The following is a 22834-nucleotide window of genomic DNA, read 5'->3' on the forward strand; positions in this document are numbered from 1 at the left end:
TACAGCTGTTATATATATATATATATATATATATATATATATATATATATATGTATGTATATATATATATATATATATATATATATATATATATATATATATATATAGTGGTGGTTTTTATATATATATATATATATATATATATATATATATATATATATATATATATGTGTGTGTAGCCCCGGACCCCTGTCATCTCCATTGCCCGGGTGATGGCAAGTGCCGCCGGAGCCAAGCGTCAGACCCGCCGGCATGTCCGAAGGGTGGGGGCCGAGCAGGGAGCATCTCCAGCCACGCGCAGGAAGCCGGGACCAGGGAAAGAAGTGGGGAACACCCCCACTACCATCTCCCGCCCCGTGCGGGTATAGGGGGGAAGCGGGAAGTAAGGGGGAACACTTTGGCTTGCAGGAGGCAGGGAAGGAGCAGAGGGGCAGCAGGATGGAGGATTAGAGAGTACTTACTCTCCAACAGATCTCCGGCCAGAAAGAATGGCTGCTCGTTTTGGGCGGGCTCATATAGAGCCTGGCCGCGCGCCACAAAGCCTGGGAGCGCGCGCCAATCAGCAGTCAGGTAGGAGGAGTTTTTTTTTTTTTAAGCGCGAGCAGAGAAAATTTCAGCGCAAGCAGGTAAAATTTAAAAAAACAAACACGTGTGCTGCTTGGGCCAATAGGAGCTCGCCCAGATGTTAAATCCACTCGCCCCGGGCATGCAAATGTATAGGATTGTCGAACACTGTATATATATATATATATATATATATATATATATATAGATGTAGCCAGGTACCCTCCGGTCTCCCCGCTCTACCGTTTCCCCTTCCTTACCCTCAGTATGTTATGCAGGGCAAATAGAGTTGCCGGTAGTTCTCGCCCAGGGGCGCCGCCATGTTAGGTGTGCACATGCACGAGCGCACAGTCGCGCACATGCAGAGGCGGCGAGATGGCTGGGAAGAGCCCTGGAATGTTGCGCATGAGCGGGGCGAGGTTGCGGCGGCCATTAGAGTCACAGTGTCCTATGCGCAAGCGGTCCCAATGTTAATTGTGCAGCACAGAGACTACAACTTCCATGATGCCCAAGGAGAAAGCTGCCTAGTGACACACGAGAGCCAATGAGATGACTGGACTGCTTCACAAGGAAGGAAAGACTATTGCCTGCTGGGAGAGGCAGTGAGGACTTAAGACCAGGAACCTGAAGGAGCAGGTTAGGTCCACGGAGCAGTGCTCCAGGGGCTAGGCCAGTGGTATACCCCCAGGGCCCAGTTAGTCCCCCGAGACACTGTAGTTAAGTAACTGTTTGGTGTAGGAAACTGCCTTAAGACAGGGACTCCTTCACTTTACTCATAGAGAGAGAGAGAGAGAGAGAGAGAGCTGTTGCAGGACAGTGCCTGACTGTCAGTACAGCATGTAGCTGAAAGAGGATCTAACTCCATAGCAGAGACTATTGGAAAAGGGATCATCTGGCTGGGGATCCCTCCCCTGGGGAGTCAGCATGTGCATCCAGTTCTGCAGAGAGCATAGTGTGCCGTGGGATCACATTGCGGAGCTTCTGATCAGTCAAGGATTATCCTGGTTAGGACAATAACCAGGAAGGTAGTATATTAAGTGCACCAACGGGCCCCAACACAGGGAAGCTCTATCCCCCCACACTCACATTAACTTTATAGCTGGTGGACACTCAGAGGTTAAGTGCCCTGGCACATTCATGCACCAAGGACAGAGTGATTCAAGGACTGATATGTGATGTAATGCCATGATTGTCATGCGGGGTGATACTCTGATATTCTGATGCTCTTGATGTATGGATGTTATGCTCTGATAAGGTTACCTAAGTTAAAGTATATGCTCAGTAAATACTGTTTTCATATAGCCGTGTGTGTATTTACTGCATGATTGTTCTGGTGAGGGCACACTCCCACCTTGTTGGGATCCCTCATCAGTGGAGGCTCTGCACCGAGTGTAAGTACACCCCAGGCTCCCAGTGGTGGAAGCTCAGGCCTCTTGTTAGCCTCACAGGTGACAGCAGTACCAGTAGTTATAGTACCCTAGGGGTACACCCGCTACATACATATATATATATATATATATATATATATATATATATATATATATATATATATATATAAAAAAACACACAAAAAAACAGGCGCACTCATAGCATATAAAAGTATAACAATAAATTTATGGAGTCAAGGATTTAAAAATACACATTCACAAACATAGAAGAATAAAAAGCAGTTATGAGTGTAACTCAACCAGCCAGGCACAGGAACCAGATGATGGGTAGTTTCGGTGAAGTGTCCGGTCCAAATGGGCTACAGCAACCTCTGTAAGTGCCTCCGGAAATCAGCCAGACGTAGAAACCAGATGACGGATGACTTCAGTAAAGTGTCCGGTATAGGTGAACTGTGGCAACCTTAGTAAGAGCCTCCGGACCCGGGGAGCACGAGGGACGCCGCTTTCCTCATGCACGCAATGAATGACTGGCTGAGATACATCCAAAGAAAAAAATAAAATGCTGTGTACAAAGGTAGTGAGTGATGTAAAGTACAACTGAACAATATCACCTCCACATAGTAATCTCACACCCTATCAAAATTGCTTGTAATTATCCTGCTTGCCTCTATTCTTATCCACACTTTCTCTCCCCCCCCCCAGTATCCCTCCCCCTCCCCACCTTTCTTTGACACTGTCCCCTGGCTTCAAACACTTAACACCCTACCTTATCTACAGTAAATATCTGTTGTTTTTTTCCCCCCTCTCTTTACACTGTTTTAGCCATTGAACCCTTTGTATATCAGTATTGTTTGACCTGAAGAAGAGAGGATAACTCTCGAAAGCTTGTCCTATGACATAAATTGTTAGTCCAATAAAAAAGGTATAACCGAATACTGAAGAACTCATTTATTCTGCACTATATATATATATATATATATATATATATATGTATATATATATATATATATATATATATATATATATATATATATATATATATATATATATGCAATACGGTACCGCGTTGAAACGAAATCAGAGGCAGCACTCCAATGTATCATCACAAGGAATGAAGATGGGGCACACGGATTTCCAAAATAAAGAGATTTATTAAAGCATACACAACGTTTCGACCCTAAGGACAATCATACCTCCATTTTGAATTTTTATATTTACACTGATCACTATGGTTTTCATATCTGGGGTATTTTTCTGTTTTCTTGTTGTGCTTACACATTTCTCCCCCCCTCTTTTTAATTCATGAACCTCGAACAAATAGTCACCATCACAACCCTATTGCAAGCTTATCTGGATATGGCATTAGTTACAAGCTACGCTCAACCCGCCATTAAGGGGTTAAACACGAGGAGGAGCAACCATCTTACGATGACATTGGAGCAACAACAAGCAAGAGAGGCACTCAATGGCTGTTTGCCAATTGCTAAGCGACAAGGAGGAGTTGGAGTGACATTACACAGGAGGCAAGACCACGGATGGTGGTTTCATTGCTAAGGGTTACAAGGAGGAGTTGGATTCGCCGATTGATGATGTCAACGGAGCGACATTACCCAGGAGGCAAGACCACGGACGTTGGTTTCGTTGCCGAGGGTTACAGGACACAAGGAGGAGGAACCATCGACCGATGACGTCAACGGAGTGACGATAACATACTGTAGATGCTAGCCAGATTAAGTTTTGCAGTCAATATGAATATACGGGAACACTGTTAATAATATGCAATGCTTGCCAGAAGCTAAAATGACGGAGTATTAGGTTTAGGTGACTCATTGATGATATGACTTTTATTGCTGCATGTATAATTATGAAGGGAAGGGAGGTGGAGCCTTAATTATGTCAATGGATGATGAGTAGGCAGTTCCACATATGTTTAAGATGAACAATTAGAACAGGAAGCACTATGGGTGTTATTTAAAGATTCATTGGTGTTCTGTTCATTGAGCCACTTTTTGCACTTGACAAAGACCGTAGGGTCGAAACGTTGTGTATGCTTTAATAAATCTCTTTATTTTGGAAATATATATATATATATATATATATATATATATATATATATATATATATATATATGACTAAAAAAGTAGGGAGAGTAGGGTCAAAAAGGTGCACTCAAATGCTGAATTATGAAAAATAGAAATGGACTTTATTAACAAAGAGTATAAAAAACACAAAAGACAGACCCACACAAATCACATGTCAGATCGCTATGCGACACAACGTAAAAACATCAAAGAGGTACAATTGGTCTGATAAGAGCCAAAGCAGGGTAACAATATATCATTACAAATATAACATAACAGAACTAGGGGAAAAATATTTCTCCCTAAGTAATGTTTACTGAGATCGGCCGATCCAGAACAAGAGTAGTCACAAACAGTCACAAACCTCAATACACCCGGGTATACCCGAATTCGTGGGACTAGCCGAGCTCGAATAAAGTGTGTCGCCAGTGTAGGTAATGAATTCCACATTTGAACTGCCCTTACTGTAAAGAACATGTTCCTTTATTGCTGGTGAAATCGCCTTTCCTCCAACCTTAAAGAATGACCTCATGTCCTTTGTACTGCCCTTTGGATTAATAATTCTTTTGAAAGCTCCGTATACTGTCCCCAAATATATTTATATACACTACCAACACACTTTATTGAAGTGTGGTCGGTACCGCAAGCCGGGAAATCTCCCGGCTTGCTAGTGGCCGCCCCTCGGCGTGCCGCGCGTCATAGACGCGCGGTCACGCGTCATCGGGAGCGTGCGCCCCCTGCACGCGTGTCCAGGGGCTCCCCGAGGGAGCCCTGGTGTCCCGCGATCGCGGGACAGCGGCAGGGGGTTCCGGGGGACCCGGCGGACCCGGCAGCGGTAGGGAGAGCGCCCCGATCGGAGGGCGCTCTTCCGCTGCTTCGGCGTGCGCCCGTCACACTCGGGCGCGCGCCAGGCTACTGCTGCTGCACAGAACGGGCAAATGCTCGAATAAACTGTGCCGCAGCAGTATAGTTTTCAGATCCCCTCTTAGACACCTCTTTTCTAAGGTAAACAAATCTAATTTCACTAGCCTCTCCTCATAAATCAGATTACCCAGACCCTTTATTAATTTGGTGGTTCTTCTCTGCACTCTCTAGTTCCATAATGTATTTTCTAAGGAGTGGTGCCCAAAATTATACTCCATATTCAAGGTGTGGTCTTACTAATGCTTTATAAAAGGGGAATAATAATGTTTACTTCCCTTCCATCCATTGCCTGTTTAATGCAAGATAAGATCTTGTTTCCTTTGGATGAATGCAGTTATGTAATAGATGCAAGAAAGATAAAAGCACACTAGCAATAGGAATCTCTGCCCCCGGAAAACTTAAAATCTATTGTATGTAGTATGTTGAAGGACAGACAGACACTTGGAGAAGGAGTAAGTGGATGCCCGTGCATGATAATAGGATTTTGACAGACCTGAAGTCTTACTGCTATAAACTTTTCTGTCTGACCAGAGGTTGCACTAGGGCTGGAGAAAACTAGGCAATTGCTGAGGACACTTAGTTCAGTGAACCCTCAATTTATTTGTTTAAGCAATTGATACCCTTATTTGTTGGATTTGAAGATCCCTTGATACAGTCTTGTTTTTTATGGTGGCTAAACAACAGATATGATCTTAGTAGGTATTGTTATTCAGAACTGTATTATCAACTAATTAAAGAATGATAACAGCAGATCCCCCAAACATAATTATACTCAGGGCCCTAACACAAGTTACCACAATTACTGTGCTTAACAGATTTGTGCCACATGCAAGAAATTGGATGATTTTTTTCTACATTTGATGTACACCCTATGAGTTTAAAAACAAAAAACATGAATTTCAGCAGTCAAGCGTTTAACATACTGTATAGCCCCAGGTCAAATGGGAACCTGTGGACTTCAGGTGGGAGGGCTGAATTACCAGTCCAACCACAAAACCAGTGTTGCTTGTATTTTATTCTCCGAACCTTTCTACGCTGAGCAAGCTTTCGATTTATCAATTGATTTGTTTTCACGTTGCACTATGTATCTATGAAACATCCTAACTAAGTTTTTGTAAGGTAGCTGTCTTGATTTGGTGGAATTTCATGACATTCCCAGTCTTTGGGAAGCCGAATAATTAGATTAACAGCAATTAGGAGAGTGGATGCAATTGTGTGGAGCAAACAAGAAACAACACAGAAAAGAAGATATCCCTCATCATGTCGTGGAATTGCTTTACAAGTTGCTGTGGCCTAAATTTGCAGCGGATTAAACAGCTATTTCTGGAAAATGTTTTGGAGTTGAAAATGCTTATTTGGTTTGCAGTACCTCTGGTAAGTCACTGGCACATACGCTAAAGGCAAGTTTTTGGCAAGCGAAGTGTAAAACATTGTTGGTGTTTCTTACAATAACCAAAAATGATGGCCAGAGTTCACCGCATTTGTTTACTTTATCAGTGTATTTTACACGTTAGTTATCATGCACTTTCATTACTCGGTTTACTTCACTCGTCCTTTATCCTTTCCAGTGTAACAGTTTCTAACCTGGTTTGTAGAGATAAAGTAGCCATCTGTCACTTGAATATGCTGTAATAATAATAAATGACTATCCACGTTGACTTAGCAATATGTACTCATACTTCAAAGTTCTTCTTAAATTGAAATACATTGACAGTATTGTTGTTTGATCTGAATCAGTTTGCGGATTTTCACTGATAGAGGAGAAAAAAACTAATCTTCCCTTTCGAGACTGATCTGCCAAAATTTGTGGCTGAAAAGAACTTGCAAATATGTGATGGATTCAAATTTCTGCACAACATTTGCCCATATCTATTCAATATTAGTGTGGAGCTACAGTATTGGAGACTTGTAGAGAAAAGTCAAGCAAAATGTGGGTGGGTTATACAGTAGGAGTGTGTGTGTGTAACAATGTATGCAAAAGATCCGAACTAAGAAGATAATGTGAGAGGGGGATTTGAGAATGCTATGTAAGAGGCTATAAAAAATATATATCTTTGATTTAAACAGAGCAAAACACTAAGGAAGGCATTTTGATCATGTATCAGTGTGACAAAGTACCATGCCGTGCTTTCATCAGTGAAATACTGAATGAATGAATTTGTGTATGTATATATATATTGGTTGGTAAATGTATCTGTGCTGTGTGGACCAGTGGTAATTAGTTCAGGCTATTAAAATTAGTTCAGGCTATTAAAATGCTTTTTGTTGAAAGGATGCATGTACGGTATGTATATTTTTATGACACTAATAATGTACTTAATAAACATACAACCGCAGCAAGCTCTAACCCCAAAACCCACCACATCATATATATATATACATATATACAGAGAAAACAAACAGCGCTAACACATAAATCTAATGATAAAATAAATACTCAAAAATGTTCCACAAGATGAACAAAGTCCAGTCCAGAGAGCATCAGACACAATGTGTCATCGAACTCCTCTTCATAAGAGTATAAAGTCCAAAGCCAGTTGAATAAATGATGAGGGGGGCTGCTGCATCCAAAGGAGTATCACTCCCCGATGTAACTATGGAAAAAACGAAAAAAGCGCACCCCCTAGTGCAATAACCTCCAAGACGTAGAATAGTATAATTTTAATCAAATAGATGTATGGTAAACAGTGCACACTTACAAGATGGATACAGAACAATTCATATAAAGGTATCTTTGGTAGTATCGTGCGGTTGGCCAGATTAACGAGGAAGGAGGGCGACGAAACAGACGAAACGCGTAGGGCTGACGTCACCACGTTGATCACGTGGTGCCTTTATTTTATCGTGGACACTATTATATCGGATTTCTATTGTGGTGGTACGCCGGGGTTATCAGGTTTTGACCGGACCCATGTGCATGTAACCTTGAGTGATCGGGACATTGTTGTTTGCTGGCATCAGTTTATTGCTGTTACCTACTGTCTCCGGTGGTGTTCACGGGCTTGCTATGGTAGTGAGTATTGGCGGTCATCCTCCTTTCCCATTAATCTGGCCAACCACACGATACTACCAAAGATACCTTTATTCGAATTGTTCTGTATCCATCTTGTAAGTGTGCACTGTTTACCACACATCTATTTTATTAAAATTATACTATTCTACGTCTTGGAGGTTATTGCACTAGGGGGTGCGCTTTTTTTCTTTTATATATTTATATTCATATATATATATATTCATGTAGAAGTATCAATACCGTGTTAGCCGAGCTTCAATAATTAAAAATGAATAGACGATACCGTTCTGTGGCTAACTAAATGCTTTTATTTGTGCGAGCTTTCGAGATACACTGTCTTCTTCCGGCGATGTTACAATGAATAAAGCAAGCAAAGGGTTTACTTAAAAACAGTGTCTCTTGGGATGTTATCTGTGCTTGTCCCTCCCCCGTGTGTAGATGTGATTTATGGCTATAGGTGTTAAATGGTCCCTGAATGTTAGTTCCTGTATTATAGTTCCAGACAAGGATTTTTATCCTGACATGCAAATTTTACTCTGTGATTTCGTAAGTAGGATCTGTGCTTACCTTGTGTTCAATAATACATACATACTTTACCATATTTGGCTATCTTCTCATGTATAGATCCCACTCAATCCAGAATTCTACAGATTGGACTTTCATTGCATCTTAATTTTATTATTATTGTTTAGTAATTTAAGCATTGCGGCTAGTGGTTTGCGCCTTTTGTTTTTTCCTTACCTTTCTATATTTGGAACTGTGTGTTTCCTTTACATTGTGGCAGCATCCACTTATACACAGGTTACTGTTTGTTAGTTATATTTGTGCACCTTTCTTTTTCCTTTCTGTATTTATTTACACACATTTGGTTGCTGCATTTATTACATCAACAGTTCATCAATATGGACGATTACCAATCTAGCATCTTTAATATGAGAGCATTAAGAGGTTTAGATCTATCTTTGATGAAGATAATATCATTGATAATACTTTCATTGAAATAGATAACATCTCTGACAACTTTTTTGCACTCAAACTCCTTATCAAAGATGTTAAAGATCATTGGAATATCACTGCTTTAGAAAAATACCTCTCTGTTAAAAGAATTCCCAGGGGATTGAGATTGTTTAAAACACCTACGGTAGATCCTATGGATGAGACATTCTTTAAAGAATGGAATCAGCAATTAGATAATTGCTCCTTTGAATTAATCAAGTTATTGATTATTCAAAGAAAACAATCGATGGCCAAATTAGATGTTGAAATTAAAAAACTCCAGATAAAAATGGAACCAAAACCTTCACAAGAGGAATATAAAAAATTTGAAAATATTCTTAAAAATAAGATTGATAATATAAGAAAAGATGTGATACTGGTTAAAGTAAAAAAATTCAATAGAGACAAGCATGACTACAATAACAATTGTTATAGAAATTGGAAAGATAGAGCACAGTCTGCCCAAAGACCTTTGAAGGTTGACACTGCTCCATATAAAGAAGAAACTATTTTCCATCAGGAACGTAAAGGTACAACTCATTCAAACCCTAATGCTAAAAAATATGTATACAAGGGTAAACCTAAAGATTTTAAAACACAGCAAAGAGTTAATTATAGTAGTAGGGATGAAAAGGCACAGAATTATAAGGATAATTACAGAGAAACAATACCGGATAAAGGAGACAAACAGGGAGTTAAATCACCAGATAAAAATGAATGGTCTAGATTTAACACACTTAACAAATTTACCCCTCTTGAATGTTCCTCTCCTTTTTTAGAGGTAACCAAAAAGACACTAAAAGGGAATCTGAATCTGGGGGAGGAGAATTTAATAATAGGAATAAGGAAATGGGGAGGGGGAGAGTGAACACTCTTGCTACTGTCTACAGAGATGTAAGGGTGCTGGTGCTAAAGTATGTAGAGAAGAGGAACCTATGAAGAGGCATAGTTTGAAAAAGAAGGCCCCTAGTGTAGCACTCCCCGCCGTGTAATATTTATTCAATTAATATGTAACTTTTATTGGTTTATGTTAAAATAATGTTTGACTATATAACATAAAATGTCTCAATAGAGCCGCTTACTCAAATAGTCTCTATCGGATACATACAGTATATAAATAATATGTTAATCCGTGATGCTCCCGTGGGAGCAAATATAGGTTCACCTTAGATTTTGGTGTAACCAGGTAAAGGGTGAATTATTTTATTTTCCAAAAGGCGAACAGAACCCACGTAGTGGGTAAGCAGTAATACCTGGATATTGGTATTATCTTGTGCTGCTATTCCTAGTATTGGTTGGTGTTCGCCACTAAATAGAGAGCATATGAGTGTAGTAAAAAGTGATTAAAAGGCCTATTGTTAAATTTGTGTGGCTTTAATAATAGACCACATAGACTTGTAGGGTAACGTACTAGTGACCCCTGGTGGAGCAAGCTGTGTTCAGATATGCTCCTGTAGCCTCAACTACCAATATATAATGACTTTATATCATTTGAACAGAGTATACTGTATTGGTGGTGTTAATGGTTAATACCAATGCTTTCATGGTAGCAACCTTTGATGGTATTGATGGTTAATACCAATGCTTTCATGGGTAGAAACCTTTATTAGAAAACAGTACCACTGTTGGTGTTGCTAATATAGCTGTGCATACTATTTCTGTGGTATATTTGTGCTGTGTCTCCGTATTAAGTTCTTCTTACAGTTTTTCCCCACTTATTTTATTATGTGGTTGAAGGAGGTAATATGCGGAGCACTGCTAAAGCCACAAGGTATATTGTATTTAATTTCTGTATCTAAAGGATTTCAGCTTTGTTAGATGAAACCCTAAGTAGCCAATCAGCCCTTTGAAAGATTTTTCCCACTTCCTATGTTGCGGGGAAATACATGGGGCACCAGATTGTCAGCGTGGTTGAAGTATACACATAGGTAGGAGATGACTTCTGGGGTCACGTGGTGTAGTGTAACGTCACTGCGTAGCGCACACCGACGGCAGTTTCGCGTCTTGATGGCGCTTTTTCAAGGTGGCAACGCCCCTTGAGAAAAGAGGGGATTAAATACCCTAGCGTTGCTAGTGGCACCGGTCTAATCACCATGTCCATTTGCCGTGATATCTTAGGCGTGAAATCCACAGTTTGTTAAGTATACGGAGAATTTAAAACAGACATTAGTGAGAAAGAGAGAAAACTCACTAAACGAGGAGGAAGAGGTGGACTCAAATAAAAAAATAAGAAAGTTAACAAACTAGTTACTGAACAAATTGGTATCTTTAACCTAAGCAAAAAAAGTGTTAACGGATGAACAAGTTCAGATCTTAAATCGAGTAGACAGATTGTTGGGGGGGGGGGCTGGGATTGACCCGGCGGTCTTGGTACACGTTGGCACCAATGACAAAGTTAGAGAAAGATGGAGGGTCCTAAAAAATGATTACAGGGATCTAGGCCAAAAGCTTAAGGCAAGGACCTCCAAGGTAGTATTTTCTGAAATACTAACAGTGCCATGCGCTACCGCAGGGAGACAGTCAGAGATCAGGGAGGTTCATGCATGGCTAAGAAAGTGGTGCAGGAAGGAGGGGTTTGGGTTTTTAGAGCACTGGGACTCCTTTTCTGAGAGATAGTTACCATCTATATTCTGAGAGGGATCTTCTGTGCTAGGGGGGAGAATACTAAAAAGTTGGAGAAGATTTTAAACTAGGATGGAGGGGGAGGGGAATGAAACAGATAATGAATTAAATGGAATAGAGGAGGATACAAGGTGGTATGGAGGTAGAATGGGGACAAGTGCGAGTTTGACAAGCAGTGAGACACCCATAGTAAATACAGATAATACTACAAAACTTCTAAAGACTAAACCAAGTGGGCGCAGAAAGGAAGGAGCAGATAAGGTAATAGTACAGGCTGAAAAAAAACTTAAATGCATGCTTGCTAATGCAAGAAGCCTGACAGATAAAATGGAGGAGCTTGAATTAATAGCTGCAAGGGAGCAGTATGATATCATAGGCATTACTGAAACATGGTGAGATGAAACTCATGACTGGACAGTTAATTTAGAGCAGGGCTGCACAACACGCGGCCCGCGGGCCGCCTGCGGCCCGCCTGCGGCCCGCCTGGCCTCTCTGTGTGGCCCTCGATGAGATTTAAAAAAAAAAAAAAAAAACTTTGAAAAAAAAAAAAAACTTTGAAAAAAAAAAAAACTTTGAAAAAAAAAATGGCGGCGATTCCCCGCGATCCCGGCGCGCATCCGCAGGGCCCGATCCCGCTCCTTGCAGCCTCCCACCACCCCCACCCCCCGCTCGCAACGTGGGACGGAGGGGGAAGTCACAGCCAGCTGAGCTCTTCTGCGGCCGCTCCCCCCCCTGATCCGAACTTGGATATGTGCAGGGGGGTGAAGTGAGGTGAGGTGCATTGAGGTGAGGTGAGGTGCAGGGGGGTGATGTGAGGTGCAGGGGGTGAGGTGCAGGGGTGATTGGAGGTGCAGGGGAGTGAGGTGCAGGGTATGTGATGTGTAGGAGGGGGGGGGTGATGTACAGGAGGGGTGATGTGAGGTGCAGGGGTGATTGGAGGTGCAGGGGTGATTGGAGGTGCAGGGGTGATTGGAGGTGTAGGGGGGTGATTGGCGGTGCAGGAGTTGATTGGAGGTGCAGGGGGGTGATTGGAGGGGCAGGGGGGTGATTGGAGGGGCAGGGGGGTGATTGGAGGTGCAGGGGGTGATTGGAGGTGCAGGGGGGTGAGGTGCAGGGGATGTGATGTGCAGGGGGGGGGGTGATGTGCAGGAGGGGTGATGTGAGGTGCAGGGGTGATTGGAGGTGCAGGGGGGTGAGGTGCAGGGGATGTGATGTGCAGGAGGGGGGGGTGATGTACAGGAGGAGTGATGTGAGGTGCAGGGGGTGAGGTGCAGGGGTGATTGGAGGTGCAGGGGTGATTGGAGGTGCAGGGATGATTGGAAGTGCAGGGGTGATTGGAGGTGCAGGAGTGATTGGAGGTGCAGGGGTGATTGGAGGTGCAGGGGGGTGATTGGAGGTGCAGGGGGTGATTGGAGGTGCAGGGGGTGATTGGAGGTGCAGGGGGGTGATTGGAGGTGCAGGGGGTGAGGTGCAGGGGATGTGATGTGCAGGAGGGGGGAGGTGAGGTGCAGGGGGGTGATTGGAGGTGCAGGGGGGTGATTGGAGGTGCAGGGGGTGATTGGAGGTGCAGGGGGTGAGGTGCAGGGGATGTGATGTGCAGGAGGGGGGAGGTGAGGTGCAGGGGTGATTGGAGGTGCAGGGGTGATTGGAGGTGCAGGGCTGATTTGAGGTGCAGGGGGGTGATTGGCGGTGCAGGAGTTGATTGGAGGTGCAGGGGGGTGATTGGAGGTGCAGGGGGGTGATTGGAGGTGCAGGGGGGTGATTGGAGGTGCAGGGGGGTGAGGTGCAGGGGATGTGATGTGCAGGAGGGGGGGTGTGAGGTGCAGGAGGGGTGATGTGAGGTGCAGGGGGTGAGGTGCAGTGGTGATTGGAGGTGCAGGGGTGATTGGAGGTGCAGGGGGGTGATTGGAGGTGCAGGGGGGTGAGGTGCAGGGGATGTGATGTGCAGGAGGGGGGGTGATGTGCAGGAGGGGGGGTGATGTGCAGGAGGAGTGATGTGAGGTGCAGGGGGTGAGGTGCAGGGGTGATTGGAGGTGCAGGGGTGATTGGAGGTGCAGGGGTGATTGGAGGTGCAGGGGTGATTGGAGGTGCAGGGGTGATTGCAGGTGCAGGGGGGTGATTGGAGGTGCAGGGGGGTGAGGTGCAGGGGATGTGATGTGCAGGAGGGGGGGTGATGTGCAGTAGGAGTGATGTGAGGTGCAGGGGTGATGTGAGGTGCAGGGGTGATGTGAGGTGCAGGGGTGATGGGAGGTGCAGGGGTGATTGGAGGTGCAGGGGATGATAGGAGGTGCAGGGGGGTGAGGTACAGGGGATGTGATGTGCAGGAGGGGGGAGGTGATGTGCAGGAGGGGTGATGTGAGGTGCAGGGGATGAGGTGCAGGGGTGATTGGAGGTGCAGGGGTGATTGGAGGTGCAGGGGGAGAGAGTGATCTGAGGTGCAGGGGGGGAGAGTGATGTGAGGTGCATGGGGGAGAGTGATGTGAGGTGCAGGGGGGAGAGTGATGTGAGGTGCAAGGGGAGAGAGTGATGTGAGGTGCAAAGGGAGAGAGTGATGTGAGGTGCAAGGGGAGAGAGTGATGTGAGGTGCAAGGGGAGAGAGTGATGTGAGGTGCAGGGGGAGAGAGTGATGTGAGGTGCAGGGGGGGAGAGTGGTGTGAGGTGCAGGGGGGAGAGTGGTGTGAGGTGTAGAGGGGAGAGTGGTGTGAGGTGCAGGGGGGAGAGTGGTGTGAGGTGCAGGGGGGGTGTGTGGTGCAGGGGGGGAGAGTGGTGTGTGGTGCAGGGGGGGAGAGTGGTGTGTGGTGCAGGGGGGGAGAGTGGTGTGAGGTGCAGGGGGGGAGAGTGGTGTGAGGTGCAGGGGGGGAGAGTGGTGTGAGGTGCAGGGGGGGAGAGTGGTGTGAGGTGCAGGGGGGAGAGTGGTGTGAGGTGCAGGGGGGAGAGTGGTGTGAGGTGCAGGGGGGAGAGTGGTGTGAGGTGCAGGGGGGGATAGTGGTGTGAGGTGCAGGGGGGGAGAGTGGTGTGAGGTGCAGGGGGGGAGAAGGATGTGAGGTGCAGGGGGGTGGGATGTGTGTGGTGTGCAGGGGGGTATTGTGTGTTTGATGTGGAGAGGGAGTATTATGTGTTTGGGTGAGGGGGAGATGGGGGTCTGAGAGATAGATGGGGAGTATCGCAAAGGTTGATAGTGAGGGGTTCTGGGGGAGATATGAGGATGATGATGATGATTTTACCCGTGCGGCCCAATTTTTTTTTCCTTGGAGCAGTTCGGCCCTTCTCGCTTTACGAGTTGTGCAGGCCTGATTTAGAGGGTTATTCCCTTTTTCGGAAGGATTGAACAAATAGACGGGGAGGTGGAGTATGTTTATATGTTAAACCGGATCTAAAACCGATTATAAGGGATGATGTTTATGAAGGGAATGATGAAAATGTAGAGACTTTGTGGATAGAAATTAGCAGTGGAGGTAAAAGTATTAAGAAAATGTTTGTGGGAATATGCTATAAACCACCAAATATCTGTGAGATTGAGAAAGCTAAAATACTTTTGCAAATGGAAAAGGCATCAAAACTGGGTCATGTTTGCATAATGGGGGATTTTAATTATCCAAACATAGACTGGGGCAATGAGATTAGCGTTACAACAAAAGGAAACAGGTTTTTGGGGGTGCTTAAAGACAATTATATGACCCAAATTATTGAGGAACCAACCAGGAGAGGGGCAATACTAGATTTGGTCATATCAAACAATGTAGAAGTAATAACAAATATTCAAGTCCTGGAACATTTGGGTAACAGTGATCATAGCATGGACTCATTTTAAAGAAATTATCAAAAAATAGATTTCTTGGGTTCAACAAAGACCTTAAACTTTAGAAAGGCAGATTTTAATAAACTGAGGTCTAATCTAGTAGTAATACAAGGGGATGATGTTTTTGCAGGGACAAATATAGAAGATAAATGGGCAGTTTTTAAAACATTGTTAGAAAAGCACACTTATTAGTTTATACCCTTGGGTAATAAGTATAAAAGAAATAAGTCAAAACCAATGTTGCTAAATAAACAGGTAGGGGAGGAAATGGACAAGAAGAGGAAGACGTTTAGATTTTTTAAGTCAGAAGGGACGGAGACATCGTATCAGATTTATAAGGAATGTAACAAAAATTGCAAAAGGGCAATCAAATGAGCAAAAATGGATAATGAAAAAGGATTGCAATAGAAAGTAAGGTCAACCCTAAAAAGTTCTTTAAGTACCTTAATAACAAAAAAATGAGAAAAGAAAATATAGGACCATTTCAGTGTGAGATGGGTAGGCAGATTATTATTGGTGATAAGGAAAAAGCTGAGATATTAAACAAATTCTTTGCCTCTGTGTTTACCAGGGAAGAATCAAGTTCAATAGTAGTGTCGCAGGAGAAAGCCACAACCTCCATATTAATGAACAATTTGTTAACTGAGGAAGAAGTTCATAAGCGACTTGAAAAAATTAAAGTAAATAAGGCACCTGGCCCCAATGGCATACATCCAAGAGTTCTCAAGGACTTAAGCTCAGTATTAGCCAAACCATTATATTTAATATTCAAGGACTCAATTTCCACAGGCTCAGTACCACAAGATTGGCGTAAAGCAGATGTGGTGCCAATATTTAAAAAGGGAGCTAGATCACAACCGGGAAATTACAGACCTGTAAGCCTGACTTCAATAGTAGGGAAACTACTTGAAGGTTTAATACGGGATAATATTCAGGAATACCTAATGGAAAACAAAATTATTAGTAATAGTCAGCATGGATTTATGAAGGATAGATCTTGCCAAACTAACCTTATTTGTTTCTTTGAGGAGGTAAGTAGGAATTTAGACCAGGGTAATGCAGTTGATGTGGTCTACTTAGATTTTGCAAAGGCTTTTGATACGGTTTCACACAAGAGGTTGGTGTACAAAAATAAAGAAAATTGGACTCAGTAATAATATATGTACCTGGATTGAAAACTGGTTAAAGGACAGACAACAGAGGGTTGTCATAAATGGAACTTTTTCCGGTTGGGCTAAAGTCGTGAGTGGAGTACCTCAGGGATCGGTACTGGGACCCCTGCTTTTTAACTTGTTTATTAATGACCTTGAGGTTGGGATCGAGAGCAAAGTCTCCATCTTTGCTGATGATACTAAATTGTGTAAGGTAACAGAATCAGAGCAGGATGTAATTTCTCTTTAGAAGGACTTGGAGAGACTGGAAATGTGGGCAGGTAAATGGCAAATGAGGTTTACTACAGATAAATGTAAGGTGATGCATTTGGGATGCAAGAATAGAAAGGCGACTTACAAATTAAATGGAGATATATTGGGGGAATCCTGGATGGAGAAGGATTTAGGAGTGCTTGTAGACTGCAGGCTTAGCAATAGTGCCCAATGTCATGCAGTAGCTGCAAAGGCAAACAAGATCTTATCTTGCATCAAACGGGCAATGGATGGAAGGGAAGTAAACATAATTATGCCCCTTTACAAAGCACTAGTAAGACCACACCTTGAATATGGAGTACAATTTTGGGCACCAATCCTAAGAAAAGACATTATGGAACTAGAGAGAGTGCAGAGAAGAGCCACCAAATTAATGAAGGGGATGGACAATCTAACTTATGAGGAGAGGCTAGCTAAATTAGATTTATTTACATTAGAAAAGAGGCTTCTAAGAGGGGATATGATAACTATATACAAATATATTCGGGGACAATACAAGGAGCTTTCAAAAGAACTATTCATCCCACGGACAGTACAAAGGACTCGGGGCCATCCCTTAAGGTTGGAGGAAAGGAAATTTCACCAGCAACAAAGGAAAGGGTTCTTTACAGTAACGGCAGTTAAAATGTTGAATTCATTACCCATGGAGACTGTGATGGCAGATACAATAGATTTGTTCAAAAAAAGGTTGGACATCTGTTTAGATGGAAAGGTATACAGGGATATACCAAATAAGTATACATGGGAAGGATGTTGATCCAGGACTTAATCCGATTGCCAATTCTTGGAGTCAGGAAGGAATTAATTTTTCCCCTTAATGGGTTTTTTTTTTGCCTTCCTCTGGATCAATAAGTAAGTATAGATATAGGATAAAGTATCTGTTGTCTAAATTTAGCATAGGTTGAACTTGATGGACCTATGTCTTTTTTCAACCTCATCTACTATGTAATTATGTAAATAAAGGTCTCTCTTTTGCCCCGTCTAATAGGATGAATAGTTTCAATACCTATATTTACAAATTAAGGGCACGGCGATTGGCCCCAGGTTTGCCCCCAGTTATGCAAATCTCCTTATGGGGATATGGGGAGACCAAAAAAACTGGTCCCAGCATGAATTCGGGGCAAACCTGGTGCTCTTGACCAGATTTGTGGACGATATATTTTTCATTTGGGATGGTGATCACGACTTACTATTATTATTCATTGAATATTTAAATAAAAATTATTATAATCTAAAATTAACTCAGAAGTTTAGCACTGATGATTTAGTGCTTCTTGACTTACTTATTTATATTGAGGGAGGTCAAATTCAAACTGAAACCTATCACAAACCGGTGAGTTGCCTCAACTACATTGAGGCGGATAGTAATCATTACAGGCCTTGGCTTGAAAACATTCCACAAGGTGAACTTAGAAGATTAAAACGAAACTGCTCTAATAATAGCATAAAAAAAAAAAACACACAAATGCTTATCACTCTCCAACTATTCAATATAAAGTCTATTTTCATTCATGGTGCATAGGGTAAAAAACTGATATAGACACATAAATCCAAAGGGGGGGGGGGTTTAAAGCCCCCAGTGGAGCAAGAAACCCAGGGCTGCACTCACGAGAAAAAGTGGGAGGGACCAATAAGTCCCGGGCCAATAGCCCTGTATTACGCAACGCAAAACAAAAAAGGTTTATTTAAATATATATATACAAGGAAAGGTACATCAGGGGGTGTGGGGTAAACGGGGAAAGAGAAGTGTGTTAAAATAAGAGGAGGATAGGTGACCAGGGAAAAGTAAGCTCCCAATATCAGGTATGCTAAAGGTATATATGGGTACCCAGTATATATGATACTCAGGGTATTAGCTGACTTGAGATTTATATGGCCAAGACGGACAGAGTGTATATATTTATAGCAGTTTAGCATTCAGCTGAGGTACATATATTCAGAGCTAACACCAAAGGTGTATATCTTAGCTGTTAATGTCCTAAACTGACATGAGATAGGGACATCTAGTAGACGCCCATACATCTGCGCTAAAAAGGGTGCATATAAATGTACAGATAATCCCCCACAGTGGGGCACCGCAGACATAAACACCCTCCTGCAAGAATGCCAGCTGTTCCGGTCTAATACACTTTTGTATAACGTGCATATACAAGCACACAATCCCCACTGGTGGGAAGCCCTGGATATAAATAGCCTCCCACAAAGGTGTCATACAGTGCTGCAACACCACACACAAAGTTGTATAGCCGGCATGAAAAGTGTATGGCTCGTAAGGTAAAGACTCATACAACCCGTTCCGCCGCATGTCTGCTGCTAGACCCGGTACACAAAATCTCCTGGCCTTATCCTGGTCGCCTCCACCTACTTAAAAGGGATGACGTCATCTAAAACTGACGGACCGTTTCGCATAGGAACCTATGCTTCGTCAGGGCTTAAAGTGGATTTATGTGTCTAATAATAGCATACAGTATATGAACAGCAGGCAAAAACCATGCTGTCCAAATGTAAAAACTATAAAAAACTATTTTTAAAAAAGCCACATTAGATCAAGCCTTTTCTAAAATTCAAAGAATTGACAGAAAAGACCTTCTAAAATATAATTCTAAAAAAACACCAAACATTAATAATAATACTGGTATAATAGATGTTCCGTTTATTACACAATTCAATCCTTTAGCTTCAGACATTAAAAAAGTGATACAAAAACATTGGCATTTGGTTCTAAAAGATACTATTCTTCAGTCACATTTACCTAAAACCCCACGTGTATTATTTACAAAATCTAACACTTTAAAAACAAATTGGCACTCAGCTGTTTAAACCATCTTATCAAACAGTCTCTAGCACCACATTTTTGGATGCTAAGGGCTTTTTTAGGTGACTTAAATGCAAAACTTGCGAACTAAATTTGCATGGGGCTAAAAGTATTAAATCATTTAAATCCCATCATACGGGTGATATCCACAATATAGAACAATTCATAACTGGTGATTCGACTAATATTGTTTACCTTATTCAATGCCCATGCAATAAGCAATACATTGGGCGTACAACAAGAAAATTAAAAATTTGTTTTGAAGAACACATTACAAATATACACAAAGTTTTCCAACAACATCATTTGTCTAAACATTTCTCAGAATTTCATGGCTGTAACCCCACGGAGATTCTTTGTATGGGTATTGACAAGGTACCCCTCAGTTGGAGGGGAGGGGACGTTCTCAATTCCATTTCTAGATTGGAGTCAAGGTGGATACAGTACATACGGTCAAAACACTTGTCCCATTGGGATTAAATGTGGATATAGATCTGGGTGCCTTTTTGACGTAGCATCCACTTTGTCTCCAATTATATTATTTCTCTGTATGATTGACATTCCACTGCTAATATCTATATTATTAAGAGTTTGTATTATGTATTATCATGTTTTAATAATGTATGTGTATTAAATTTGTTCTTTGATGGTTAGTTAATTTTATATGATATGGGCTATTATTACCTTTATTATCTGCACCTGTCACCTGTGTGATGATTCTATTAGATTGGTGTGATAGGTCACATTTGGACCAATCATAGTAGATTTCAACCTATTTAGAGGCCTCACACTGGTGTGACTGAATACCCCTTGACAAAGTCTTTTTAGACGAAACGCGTAGGGCTACGGTAGTTTTGTCCCTTGGATTTTATTCACTTGATGGACTATATGCCTTATTCAAGGCAATTGGAACTTTGCAACCGCTATTAGCGGCATTTGTGACTGATTTCACCCACGGAGAACCTTCTGTTTACTCGGAAGTGAAAGTGGAGCGTTATCACGCAGACATCGCGAGATTTCGAGCCGAGGAGGAGGAGAACCACATGTACTGACGTCGGAAGCAGACGGCATCCTTTGGAGTAAATCCTGCAGCCAACAGTTCCTGTATTATAGTTCCAGACAAGGATTTTTATCCTGACATGCACATTTTACTCTGTGATTTCGTAAGTAGGATCTGTGCTTATGTTGTGTGTCATTAATACATACATACTTCACCATATTTGCCGTGTGGTAGCGTGAGGGCTTATCCCCTTCATTACCTTAGCGGTATTAACCGCTAAGGTACTGAAGGGGTTAACACCATCCGCAAGGCCTAAACAACAACCAAAGGTCAAATCCCACTGTGACAGGGTGAAGTCAACCCCTATCAGTTATGCCTGGGAAACATATGTCTGAGTGCTTCATCCAGCATTCAGAAGGTTAACTCAGGAGGAAGCTAGGTAATCAGGATGTAAGCTGACACCTGATAACCAGCAAGGTATAAAAGGATGTTGTTACTGGCAGTAGCTGGCTGCCTTAGACAAGGCTGAGAGTGGTCACAAGTATGGAGGTGCAGTGAGAGGTGTGTGGGGGAGAAGGGGGTCTGAGACCCATCATGGAGGCAGCCTCTGATGAAGTGAGAGCATTAAGGCAGCTGAGAAGTTCTGCAAAAGGAAAGAAATGTTTGTATGAAAAGGCAGAGATGAAAGTGAAAACAGAGTTAAGCAAAATGAAGAAACTAAGGAAAAAGAAAGCAGAGAGCAGAGCTGCAGAAATAGAAGAGACTATGAGTAGTTTGTCCTCAGATGAGGCCCCTGAGAGTTCCAATTCCCAAACACAGGGGCGGAGTAGCAGTTTAGAGGGAAGCCAAAAGCTATACCTGAGTGAGGGGAGGAAAGATGATGCAGTAGTTAACCCCTTCAGTGTCTGGAAGATCCAATACTACTCCCCAGTGAACAGCTGGAGCAGCAAAGGGTGGGTCTCTCAAACACAGCCACCTGAGACCAGCAATACAGAGATGGAAGAAACAGCAGCTCACACCCCTGAGCATGGTGTCCCAGGCACAGACTATGTGATTAGTGAGACCTCACTGTCAGAAAGCAATCTGGGTGATACAAACAATGCAGAAGTGGTCATATCACAGAGCAGCCAGAGTGCATAAAACACTGCAGAGCTGGCACTACAAGAGGGCAGCCAGAGTGTTGCAAACACTGCAGAAGTTGCATCATCAGAAGGGTGCCATGAAATCACTGAACCTGCACAAGGGCTACCAATTAGCCTCAAGAAAGCACAACCTGTGCGTGCACAGTGCGGGAGAGGGAGGAATGCAGAGAGGAGCTGCAGCTGTTACCTGTGCAGCCTCAGGAAAAAACATTACAGAGGAATCACTAGCCACAGATGGTGCAGCACAGAGGCCACCAGCAGCCGGTGCAGCACAGAGGCCACCAGCAGCCACAGACAATGCAGCACAGAGGCCACCAGCAGCCACAGACAATGCAGCACAGAGGCCACCAGCAGCCACAGACGGTGCAGCACAGAGGCCACCAGCAGCCACAGACGGTGCAGCACAGAGGCCACCAGCAGCCACGGACGGTACAGCACAGCGGAGCATCCCTGGAGAAGCTGGAGAGAGACCAGAGAGAGCAGAAGGGTTCGCATGGAGAGGTGCCGGTCCAGGGTCCAGCAGTTACCCCCAGTTTCCAAGCCCCACTGCCAAGCGGATAAATGTGGTGAGACTGCGATACAAAGGTATTGGGGATATTCCTGATAAATGCTTTATTGGTAAAGTCCTTTTGAAGGAATCTATGGGGTTTCAGGCCTCAGACATTTTTGCTTTCATACACACCCCAGGTAACAGGGAATATGACATAAGCTTCAAAAGGGGGGATTTGCTAGAAGCTTTCTGGCACAGGTTTGAGGACTTGAAATTCACACTTCTGTGGAAAGACTTTGTTGCCATACCTGTAAGTCATCTTACAACCAAACTGGTGACTGTAATATTTCGCAACGAGGCCGTTGCCAAACAAGACATTCTTTATTGGTTGAAGAGACAATGTACTATGCTGTCTGATCTGGAGAAAATAGAGGAGGAGATCTGGGAAGGAGCGTGGGTGTGGACTGGGGGTTGGAGGTGTAAGGTTAAACTGTGGGAAAGACATGGTGTGTCTCACCACCTCCTAAATTCCCTCTGCATTGGGGGGGACAGAGGGGTCTGTTTTTACAGTGGCCA

General features: G+C 43.2%; 1 protein-coding gene across 2 annotated transcripts in view; it reads left to right on the forward strand.

The window, feature by feature from the left end:
• The first annotated feature begins 5991 nt into the window (after nucleotides 1-5991).
• Nucleotides 5992-22834, forward strand: part of LOC142490976 (multidrug and toxin extrusion protein 1-like) — a 164475-nt gene continuing 147632 nt past the window's right edge. For both annotated transcript variants that reach the window (XM_075593336.1, XM_075593338.1), the window contains exon 1: nucleotides 5992-6331. In XM_075593336.1, coding sequence (XP_075449451.1) covers nucleotides 6218-6331 — 114 coding nt within the window. In that variant the 5' untranslated portion in view covers nucleotides 5992-6217. The remainder of the gene's footprint in view (nucleotides 6332-22834) is intronic.

This window comes from Ascaphus truei, chromosome 3 (genome assembly GCF_040206685.1).
Source record: "Ascaphus truei isolate aAscTru1 chromosome 3, aAscTru1.hap1, whole genome shotgun sequence".
NCBI classification, from domain to species: Eukaryota; Metazoa; Chordata; class Amphibia; order Anura; family Ascaphidae; genus Ascaphus; species Ascaphus truei.